This window comes from Gymnoscopelus microlampas (assembly GCF_963454915.1).
Source record: "Gymnoscopelus microlampas genome assembly, chromosome: 5".
In the NCBI taxonomy this organism is placed as follows: domain Eukaryota; kingdom Metazoa; phylum Chordata; class Actinopteri; order Myctophiformes; family Myctophidae; genus Gymnoscopelus; species Gymnoscopelus microlampas.
Window position 1 is genome coordinate 28,818,805 of NC_139942.1, and position 12,714 is coordinate 28,831,518.

At 38.0% G+C, this 12,714-nt stretch overlaps 1 protein-coding gene across 2 annotated transcripts in view; it reads right to left on the reverse strand.

Annotated features, from left to right (window-relative positions):
* Positions 1-4,259: 4,259 nt before the first annotated feature.
* Positions 4,260-12,714, reverse strand: part of LOC311046166 (epidermal retinol dehydrogenase 2-like) — a 32,009-nt gene continuing 23,554 nt past the window's right edge. For both annotated transcript variants that reach the window (XM_084058337.1, XM_084058338.1), the window contains exon 7: positions 4,260-8,578. In XM_084058337.1, coding sequence (XP_083914463.1) covers positions 8,482-8,578 — 97 coding nt within the window. In that variant the 3' untranslated portion in view covers positions 4,260-8,481. The remainder of the gene's footprint in view (positions 8,579-12,714) is intronic.

Below are 12,714 nucleotides of genomic sequence, written 5' to 3' on the forward strand. Positions count from 1 at the left end.
AAATTCTGCTGTGGGTGAGGTCACATGTCAAAGGTGTAGCATACTAAGAATATAATCTGTCAACGAGGTCAGTCTGTCACGTTATGTTTAATTGCTTACCTCCCATCACCACACAACTTTGTGTCCCTCGAGCTGTCTAAAGATCATTTCTTTCTCTTGGTTGTATTGCTCATCAATGGCTGGCAACAGGTACGATGATGACTGTATTGTATTTATTGTTGTCTTACGGGGGCTTTGAAGGTTCATCAGAGCTGCTATGTCTTCAAGTTGTTGAAAGTTGGCACCATTGAATATGACAGCTGAGGCTAGTAATACATTGTTTTGAGCCATTCCCCTGATACTGGGGCACGAACTCCAAACCCCTTCATGTCCTTTGGCAATACCATTTGACTTTTATCCGACTACCAACTGTGGTGACGTCTTTATCAATGATTCCCTCAGCACAAACCGGGCATGTGCGGAACAGCTTCATCAGGTGTGACTCATCAACAATCTTTTTTTTTTGTCTCTTTCCAATCGAGTTGGTCTTCCTTTGGTGCAGAACTAGCCTCACTACCAGCTTGGCTGCTTGATGAGGATGCTGGATCATAGGTGACATCAGTACTATCATGACCAAAGTCCATTGAACTTAAAACCGTCTAGTGAAGCAAGGCCAGGTGATTTTGGTGGACGCAGAGAGAAGCCTATAAGGACGGGTTGATCTTTTGATATTTATGACAGCTGGTGTTGACTCTGGTAAACCATCCTGTTTACAAAAGAAAATCAATGTTACACAGGTATGGGTGGTATATACACCGCATAGGATATGCCCAGTAAACTATTCAACAGCAAATTCAGTATAATACATACACCCAACATGGATTCAGGCCCCTCAACCTCCCTTTCATGTGTGGACATCTCCAGGCTATTTGATGCATACACCTTAGAACACATCATATGGAGATATACTTCAATAAAAGAGACATTTAAAATAAAATGGAGTTCATCCATATTGCCAGAAAGAGAAAATAATTCAAAAATACCTTCTCTTGGTGAACTTTGCTGACACCGTAGTATGTCCCGGATATGGATTGACATGGACGTGCCCTTGATAAAAGAATGTATTTTTCTGCAGGACTCATAATCGAGGCCAAAGCAGGAACATGTGTTTTCAGAACAATGGATTTCCTGAAATAAACAGAGGGTTGGTTATACATTAGAACAAACTGTACTGTATTGCAGTGGTTCTCAAGGTGAGGTCCGGGGTCTGTTCCAGGGGGTGAAATTATTCAATATATAAAAATCTGTTTAACCACTTTAACTCCATATGGTTGGCTGTTTGAAAATAGCAGATGAACAAGCTCACAACACTTGAGCTTGTAGATCTGCCTTTTTCAAAATATCTTGAAAACATTTGACAAATTAGGAATATTTTTGATACTTTTTAACAACACAAATCTTGTATGGGGTCCCTGTCAAAAATGTTTTATCAGATGGGGTCAAATATATGGTATTCCTCAATATGAAAACGAGAACCACCGCTGGAGTGGAAATTATAGCTACATAGTGCTATACATACTGCATATCGTCTAGATACCTGATGCCAAGAGGTGAAGAGGCGAACTGGCGTAATGCCATAGTATAAGCCAGATAATGATCTGTGTGGTCGTGCCTGTCTAGAAGAGGCCTTTCTGAGCACTGGACTGTACAGCTCAAGATTTGGAATACAGGTTGGGAATTCTTCAGAAATTGACCGTAATGAAATAAAGATAAGAAAATGAATCGAATTAGCAAACAAACACTATTAGGTTGTGTTTTACTGCAATATCATCATGTTATAATACACAATCACACTATAAGACACATTCAACTATGAATCCAGTGAATTTCCTCAGTAATTTATGCCTGCTGTGAAAAAAACTAAACTTTGGCTTTCCCCACCAAAACATATCTTGCTATCTGGTACTTACTAAATACCTTCTTCTAGCATTTTTCTCACAAAGTAGGAAAAGGCTTGAACGGCCAAGACTCCAAAAAGTTGACAAGTCCACCAATGCAGGTTTTGTGTTTCATTTACCTCTTCTAAAGTGCAGGGTGATTCACAGTGCAGGCCCGGACACAAATCATAGTTCAAAATTAAACACTGGCCAAAACAAAGTCTGTCCAAATAATGGAATTGAGTAAATACTTGACAGCTAAAGAAATGAAACAAACCAGGAACTTGAGAAACTATAGCAGGGAAAACCTTCTACAAAGGCCCTGGTAGCTTTCCCCTGAATGTCTACATGGCTAGCCTCAAGCCAAACTGTACTAGTTCCTCACCTGTAGCATACCAAGCAGGTGAGGCAAACCATCACATGATTACTAATTGGTAATTCTATAAACTCAAACAAAGCTAACTAAGGCCCATGAGATATTTTACACAATTATGTCATAATGAAGTAAGCTAAACATGTTCAGTTTCCAGGCACCAATTCATTCACAGATTAAAACATAATACCAACATAAACCCCCCCCCCCCCTCCTCTACAGTGCTTGGTACATTCCAATCAACAGGATTGCCAGCACTGCAGAGGAGAAACTGGTGACCCCACAAAAATTCAACTTCCCCACAGTCAATAAATGAACATTTAAAAACCCTTTCAGTCATTGATTGTTAGAATGTCTTGAGACATATAAATATAAGGACACACGCAATACAACACCACTAAATACCCCAAGTGGTCTTGCCCAAGTAAAAAATGTGAGTACTTTTTCCACCACCGCTGGGAGGTCAGTTGAGAGGTATATTATAACTCAGAAATGTCATGCAGTTGATCACAGTATTCATGAGGCGGTCATATTAAGTCCCACCACAAGATGGCAATGGTAGTATAGAAAACACAGAGAAGGACCGGTATGTGACATGAAACCCCTCACTCCCCCATCTTGTCCAGTTGGCAAGGAAGATGCAATGTTACACCCAGATTATTACATTCTCTTTGGAATCTTTCACAAAATATAAATCCGGAAACAACTAAATGTTACATTTAATGTGTTACTACTACCTTTGAGTGGCAGGGGTAAACTGGCGTGCATGGTGGCCATGACCTTCATGAAATTCCTGGCCTGGGTAAAGAGCATCAGCTGAAATGTCAGAAGATATTAGAAAAGCACAAATATATATATATATATATATAATTTCAGCAACGTTCTTGCATAGTGCCAATGAGTGCATCTCTAACTCACTGGAGATTTCTCCTTTGCAAAGACACCTCAAACAGACATACATTTTGGTTGGGCATTCCCATTTGAAAACTACCTCTGCTTAAATGTTTTTATTAATTGAACATTAAATGTAACTTATTTCAACATAACCAACTGCACATTTTTATTTGCAGCAAAAATGTGGGGATTAGTTGCCTACAGAGGGTACTGTTGGCTTCACATGCTGTATGTGCATACTCATAAAGTGGTGAAAAGTGATTCATAGGGGGCCTCACAAGCACAAGGGTTCTGATGTCAGAATATTAATGCCATCATCAGTATGTTGTATGTTTTAAGGGGCACAGTGGGGCCCTGAATTCCTGCCACTGGCCCTGCTCATACTGAGTTGTGCAGAACTAATAGTCTTTGACTGTTGAATGAACCTTCAGTAACCCTAACCCTAAATCAACTGAAGGTTGCACACTTTTCCCCATTAAAGTAATTTAATTCAATCAATACACCCACGTGTTTTGGGAATATACCATCACCGCTGAAGAACCCCAACAGAACAGAGGGAGGTTTCAGCACCTTGCTGAAGAGCATTGTCATGCGTTTTCTGCAAATAAAATGTAAAACAATATTGTCATGACAACAGTTTAAAAAGATTTTCACAAACAATCAAAGGTTTTTTTTTTTCTAAAAAACTAAACTTTCTGCTGGGAATGCATGCCCCAATACTATTCCTATAACCATTATCATAGCTTGGAGGCATGATGATGTCAGTATTGTAACACCATATTCATGACACCAGGAATCTCCATACATGGGCATAAAAGGGAGACAGAGGTTTTGATTTTCGGTTCAGGTCAACCGCTGGTCCACCTGAATTCCCACTCGGCACAAACACACCATCGGGTCCTCAGAGATAAACGCTCCAGGTTTGAAGTTATTCGGTCAGTGCTCGAGTTAAGGCAGACGCACACACAGATTCTATGCATTTATACATACATGCATTTATGTAGATAAACTCATTGTTTTATTTGTGGTTATTTCTCATGATTATTATCTTCATAAAAGTCAATGAAATATATTAGTCATCAAGATGTCTTTTATTCCAGATTAATACAATAGTTCCTACTGTGTCTACAATGACAACATTCTGTTACACACAATGAAAGCACACTAACAAAAATCTTCACACTAAATCAAAAGCAAACTCCCGTTGAAGAGTCACAAACACATGAGAAGCACAAGCGCAAACATGGCCTGGCAAATCTGTCAACGCCATGGCATAAAGCATGAAAATAAAATCACATACTGGCATACTGGTTATAACATATAAGTGCTATATGATATATTATGTGATATGACACATCTTGAATTAAAAGATAACATAGATTGTATACACTTACATTACTTATAAGTAGTAATAATGTTCTAAAATCATAGGGTTCCTGCAACGATACATTTTCATTACATATCTGCTTTAGCTGCGTTTATCCAATGATGCATTATCAATCTCTACTTACTCATGTTATCTTTACATCATCACTGTTACAGCCATCTCTTAATATTAAGAGCTTTACTGTATTATCACTGCCAATGTTGTTGTGTGAGAACTCCAATTTGATTTATTTTCCCATTGTATTAATCAAACTTTACATGACGGTGCTTAAGAAAGTGTTATCATCATTACCATTCAAAGTCTCAAATACACTTATTTTAGAACTACAAGGTGTTCAACGGCCAGCAACAACAAACTAACATGTTTGATGCGGAGAGTAAAACTAAATGTACTGTACTTCATTCTGACAGGCACTGTAAATGTTAAAGGGGGACCCCAGAGGACACTTAATTATCCAAGAACATCTTTTATCCACTTGACATTAAGCAGAATGAGTGGTGTGCTCAGCATTTATTCTACCTGCTTACCTTTGAACATGCTGTGTATGTTTCAGTCAACAGTGCAAAATATCTCTTTCATATCAAAAGCACAGTCAAAGTGCAACCCGTTTTCCTTCAACAAAATGCAAAGCTGTGTGCTGTTGTACTAGTGCCATTGGCATACAGTGGCATTTCTAAATAAAAACTAAATCGTTTTTAATTGTTTCATTATCTCTGATAGAACATTTATCCTGATCATGAGATACTTTACTCTACTTTACTCTAGTCTTTTTTAGTAATTATCCTAGCCTTCAATACAGGACCAATCATTCTCACCAACTTGCTTTCCCACCAAATATACATATATATTTTTTGTGTGTGTCAAATTAAAACAACACGCATACTCCAATGTTGTACATTTAGAGTTTTTCCCTACCCTGGCCTGACTCTTCTATGCAAAGATGCTGACTGAAATTAGGGATTTTACTAAGAAAAGACTGGTCTTGTCTGAGGCCTCTTGACTTGACCCAAACAACCATTTGTTTGTAGACTGGACTTGACTAGGCACAGTTAACTGAGATTTCCACACTAGAAAATTAATTGAAACGTCTGTGGCATACAGGCTCTTTGTAGCATTGTCTGTTGGGTGGAATGTTTAGAAATTCACTGAATACTATGACAGGCTTGAGTCATCTGTAGCCACAGACAGCTTCATATGGCTTAGTATAAAAACACTTTCAATGGGCTTCAGTGTTCCTGAGCATAATCAATTGGCCCTGAATGTGTGCGTGTGCGTGTGTGCGTGCATATGTGTGTGTGTGTGTGTGTGTGTGTGTGTGTGTGTGCATATGTGTGTGCGTGCATATGTGTGTGTGTGTGTGTGTGTGTGTGTGTGTGTGTGTGTGTGTGTGTGTGTGTGTGTGTGTGTGTGTGTGTGTGTGTGTGTGTGTGTGTGCGTGCAGTGGTTCTAGTGTATAATGTGTGTGAAATGGCTTACTGGACCAAATAAACAAAAATAACTGTGAGAATAAACTAATCACCATACAAGTACATCATTGACATGATTTAAGTTTTAGGACATGACTTAGATCCTGATGTGAACAATAATCCTCTGGCCAGATTTACAACAGCTGGAAAGGGGAATATCACTCATTTTCATCGTTCAAGTATTCTAATTACTGTACTATCTGTACAATACTGCATTAGTGAAGATTCATTATTGTCTACCCTAATTAGAAACAAAAGTGACATGTTGGCTCAACAGCTTAATCTACTGCACAGAGAGTGTGTATTGTGATGTAAAATGAACACGTTTGAAAAGTCAAGTCAAGCTAGTTTGGGATTTTAAATATAGCTCTGTCACAAATATTGACTTAAATATCCTACAACAAAAGAAAAACATGAATTTTGAAATTGAGTGTATCCCCCTTTTTGCTTTCACACCACCTTCATAAACGTACAAGTACAAATGTACACCTGAAAAACATCACTACAGTTCCAAAAACTGTTCCTTCACACCTCCAAATCCACACCATGATATCACCATCAAACAGCTATGCCAAGAAGCTGAAAGCAATCACTATTTGTTTTAGTGGACTTTGATGTTGTTGTTTTTAATAGTGTACACATTTTAAGTTAACATTTTGGAATGCATGAGGGCACTCATTATTTCAAAGTAAAGTCAATGGTCACCAAACAACAAAATAATTTGGTGTTATGGTACAACTGTCCAGTAGTAATCGGCTACATTTGGAGGGTGTTATGTATACATACATTTATTTAAAATATAGCTACATATACTACTCTTAACTTATCTGTATTTGTTCATGCCAGCTGTAGATGCAAATTGATTAAGAATGATTACATAAATGTGTGAATACAATCCAGTCTAATTAGTGTCCCCCACTTAGATCTATGCAAATGAAGTAATAGTGATATTTTACAGGCAGAGCCATAACTTCATTGATAAGGCTTACCATATACATACATAGTAGCCATGTGATGTGAACACACTGGAATGCTAACTACCTAAATACAAAACAGAGGCACTACAGTGTACAAGACCCTGTTTCACTATTTGTCAAAGGTAAAATTCTTAAAGCTAAAAAAAAGGCCTGATTATGAAATGTATTTAAGGCCCATGTATCTTGGTTTTTTTTTACTTTTTTTTTTTTACAATTAGTTACTGCGCAACATAATCCACAACTCACCTTACTGGTTGGAATTGTGTTGCTTGACAACATTAGCTTCTGTAACAGCTGATCAGGTGCACTGGGAACAATTGGGGCCATGCTAATTACAATGACACAACACTGTTAGACAGATGGATCCTGGGAAATGCAGTCATGTTCACTACCGAAAATATGAGAAAACAAGATAACTGCTTACAGGGACACCAAAAATCTGTCTCTTAATCAACAGTTCCTAGAGTGAAATTATTACATTATATTATTACATTATGATTTATGACACATAACCAAATTCTGCTGAGTTCTTTTTCACAAACTAAAAGAAACCTATGATTAAAACACGATAGTGAAAGACTTGATGATTTATCAAAGTATGGAACTTGAAGGATAGTTGTGCACATCTAAAACCCCAGTAGGCTAGCTGCTGGATAAAAAACTAGTAGATTAAAGGAAGACTTATTCAAGTATGAAACCTAAAGATTTTGGGCACTTCACTAGTGGGAGGATCAGGCTGGGTATTGTTGCATACTGTACCCCCCTGTATCCGCACTGCCACATATTTATATTCAGCTTGATTTCAAATAAAAGCTATAGATAGAAATGAAATTACAATTAGAATTACACATGAAATGCTACAATTTGTAATATTATTGTAATAAAAATACAAATTATAAACTCTAGTAGATAAACAATAAAATAGGCACTCATAATAATAATCTCATTCAAGTGTAAGCCATTGAAATGACAGAGGAAACAAATTATTTGGAAAGTAAGATTGAAAACTTGATTGAAAATACTGAAGGATTACACTGACATTTTGAAATTTTGTCACACTTCAATTGGACAAAAGGTTCCTCTATCGGCACAAAAACTGACAATAATAAATTATGAAATGAAGACTGTAGCATTTAGCTAAATCGTTTGGGGTGGCAGATATTACTTACAAAAATACAGAAAATAAACTAAAATTCAAAACGTCAATGCATTTTTGGCAGCCTTTTTGCCATTTTGAACCTACTATGTGCCTTTTACTTGTGTTTTTACAACACAAAAAAATATTGAATATACCTTGTTAGAAGTATAGATCTCACACAAGTTGTTGTTTAAATGCGATAAGTAAAAGTTTGCATTGGGAACCTGTTTTTCCGATCAGTGGCCTCTATTAAGGAACACCAATTTTCTTAACTGCTCAATGTCTTTCACCTCCCATCTCTTTCCTTCAACGGCTCCTCGTTTGTCCCCTTTACAGCTGTTTTTTGTCTCGTCCTCTGAATGTGTCCATGAGGTTGAAGGCTCCCAGGTACTGACCCAGCAGTAGGCCCTGTTTCTGGGGTAGGATACTGTCAAGAAACAAACACAGAAGACAAAGGTTAGCAGGTCCTCGCTGTATGTGCTGCCCCAGGACAGTGCCCGTAAAAAAAAAACAGATGAGAAAGATGGTTAAGAGTGTCCGTGTTCCCACTACCGACTTGACTTGCTTCATACGTATAATAGAGAAAATGGAATGTGAGTGATGTTTAGAAAGTGGTCTTTCCAGAAATGTTCTACCAAAACCGAAAATGAAGAGCTGAAAGAAATGTTGGTGCAGAACAGGCTTAAGTAAATTAGGCTTAAGGCTAGACAAAGTAACCAAGTATCAAGCCTAATATTAAAAGTTTTGCTTGTAAGCTTACTGTGTCAGTTTATGGCAGCTTTGGGCATGTTTACATTATTTACCTATATTTAAGTTTAAACAGGGTCCAAATAACTAACACGACCCCGATACTAGGGGTGGGATAATATGAGTAACTTAAAGTCACTAAAAGTCGCTATTACATCATTTGATTGCCAAGGGCGGCGGGAGCAGGAGGGCGTGGGGGTGTCATGTAGAAAGGAATTACCATCCACGGATGTTAGAGGCATTATGGTAACGCAAAGTGCATTGCATGGTGTTTTGGTGTTGAGGTATTTGAGACAAGTTGACCTGTTTAATAAAAGACGTTTAATAAGCCTCCGTCATCTTTTACAGCGGGGGGTTACATCACAGCACAGAGCTCAGTAAAATCAATGCCAGTATGGAAGACTGGCTTTAGTGTCAAAGAAAAATGTAACCTCTTGTATTTGGGAATATTACGAGTTTTGCCCAAGGTGAAACATTAAAATGATTGATTTAATGACAATGTCTCCTCTATTCAAACAATGGCTCCCTTTTAAAAACAGTGTCTGTGCTTGGTGTGACAATATGAACAACAGCATCATGTTCCGTTTAACAGTATTAACTTATTTATCACAATCCAAATCATATCTATACGTTAACTACTGATATGGAGTGCAGAGCAAAGTTCTGGTGAACAGGCACATGGAGAACGCAACGAGTTGTTGTGTTGAATAGGGTTGGTTGTACTAGAATGTCTGTTCTCCATCTTTTCTGCAGTGTTTATCCTCTTTAATAGTGCAGCATGTTTACATGCTGCACTATTTTGTGCCCATATGGTAGATCCGGCCCTGGTTCTACCTGACTTAGAGGATGAGCAGTAGATCTTGTGTCGTGAGTTTGTGCACCGGGGAATATGCAATATAATAATAATAAGTATTATATTAATAATATAGAGCATCTGCGTGTTGTAATAAAATGTCGATACTTGGCGCCAGTGTATCGATAACGTGTCACAAAAGGAAGTACGACGATATATCGCAGTATCGATTTCTTGTCCCACTCCTAGTCTCTACAGTAATAAGCAGTCCAGACAATTGCCCACGGCAATGCTCATATAGTGAAGTTTTATTGTATGGGTGAGCCAATTTCCCCCATTTAAATAATGCAGAAATTAGTATACAGCAATAAAGATTAGATAGTAAAAAGCGGTTTAATAAAAGACAAGACGACAAGATAGAGGTTTATGAGTGTGTAGCAATGCCTCTGGCAACGTCCCAGTCATTACAGTTTGTCTTTACCAAAATAGTTAGAAACTGTATTTTATTTTATTTAACTGTAAAATATAAAAGTACATTTTCAGAAAAGTTGTCAAAACCATTTACTGCATGTGGTATGGTTATTGAGAAAAGATTATATAAAAAATAACGTGTTTAATTGAAAAAGTTACACTGTATAACGTTAATATTAGTTCATCATTTTTGTGATATTGGATTTTGTAATTATCATGCAGTCCTATAACACAGACAGACTGAGCTGTGTGGGCGGAGACATGTTGCTCTGATTTGCTTGACAGGTCAATTTAAAACGGTTTAACCACTTAAACACCATACACTCCATTGACCCCCAGGGGTCTGTATTTGGCCCCATCCATTTCTCGGTCTACACTAAATCTCTTTGCAGAAAATAGCAGATCTACAAGCTCACAACACATTGCCTATTTTCAGCGCATGTTCGCCCCAGAATGGGGACGCTAGGGTTTAAGTGGTTAATTTGCCTTAATCTCTTAATCACAAAATAAATCAGAAGTTGTGCTGCTACTATAACAACAAGACAGGAATCAACTCAACTGTTACTTGATTACCATGAATTGTACAGAATGGCATTTCTAATCACATTCAAGGTGCCAAGTCAAGTCAATCTTTTTTGTGTTCCCTAAAAAAGTAGTTTTCAAAGTGGGGTCCAGGGACCCTCAGGGTTTCTTGAGGGGGTTCCAATTTCTTCCAAATGGACCAATAAGGTCTGTAACTCTGAGGGTACAAATGGAACCAAATGGACCCATAAGGGTCTACTTGTACACTGTCAGTTATGTTTTTTTTTAAATAAAAAAGTTTGAGAACCACTGCCCTAAAATGTACAACTAAAAAGGGAATTAGGTTTATGTATTGCTTCAAACAATGGAGATGTAAATGATTTGCACTAAAAGGGAGAAAGGAAGAATTAATTTTAGCAAGAAGAAATTTGTATCAACAATGGGAATGTAACCAATAATTAGTACAAATGAATGGGAGTGCATTTAATAATGGGTGAATACAAATAGGGTGGAAACACTGTATATTTGAACCACTTATCTATACCAACCTGTGGTATACAGTATGGCATAACACTGGCTGGAACAAATCAGTTAATATTCATTGCCACTTACATCACCCACTGCTTACCAGCCTTGGATGACAAACCTTTCTCTCACAAACAATGACTGTACTCTAGTGGTGAACAGAGCTGAAGGCGGAACAATACGACATATTATTAAAACCTCACATCACAAAGGCTTGTATGAAGTCCCAACACAGGCGACAGGCAAGGCACAATATGCATTTGTTAAGGTGGTTCTTCACATGACAAGAAGCTTTCCAATATGGAATAATGGGTCTGTCTGTCTGTCCTTAGCTAAAAACAAGAACAAGACATCTTCATAATGCTCTCTTATCAAAGGTAATTAAAGGGTGAAGTAACTCAGCTTGAATAATGAGTAAGAAGTAGAGAAGCTGCATTCAATGTCTTGTTTAAGATAATCATTTTATATCATACCACTTAGTCAAGTGAGGTCAACTAATGGATCATTCCTTCAGTGTCAACATGCACTTACTGTAGCTCTCCTTCCACTCAGTGCAGTGGTACATTATGGTATAGAGGCTCTCTAGGCTACTTCAACTTGAAACCAATGATTCCAATGAACCAACTAGATCCCATAATATATATCGGAAGCACTGGTTTAAGACAACATAATCACACATAGTACACTTATCTGGTAATCTCTGGTTCATCTGACATGTACATTTGTGCTGATATTCCCTTAATTCACAAATACATGTTGAAAACCTTTTCAGTTCCACAGTCAAATCCATATATCTAAATACAAAATAATCACTGTCAGGAAATAACTCATTAAGAATGTTATGAATATTCCAGTGTGGTTTTGCATCTTAAGACTATGGAAAATAACAAAAGTAAAAGTTTGCCTTGCTGTCCTGTCTGATGTTTTCATGAGACCACTGCTGGCTTTTATCGTCTCCGCCAGACCGAAACTCTATGTTTTCACCCCTGTCCGTCCTTGTGTGTGTCCGTCTGTGAGCAGCTAATCTCCGGCACCATTGGACCGCTCGCCATGACTGTGCACGCATACTCATTGGAGGCCAAGTAAAAACCTCGTCTTTCTCCTATTATAGCGTCACCAGGAGGCCGACTTTTGCTAAACACATTTTTTTATGATTTCTACAGATTTTGTCCAAACATCACTCAAATCAGTACACATTACCTTTATAGTCAAGACGGATCTGTCTGATTTTTCATATTCCATCCAGATTGGCTAAGATTGGCTTCTAAAGTTTGCAGTTGTGGTCTGTTTTGAACAGAATGCCTCAAATCATGAACGCAGCCTTTGATTGCCCTGAAACTTTGCACGCACATTCCCACTAAGCCATGGAAGAAATGCCACCCTACATTTTGAGCAGGTCATTTTCGGCAACGTTGGACCGATCGGTGTGAAGCTTCGCATGCATACTCCTTGGAGGCCAAGTAAAAACCTCTGCCCCAAATGTCCACATTGGCCTTAGTTTGGTT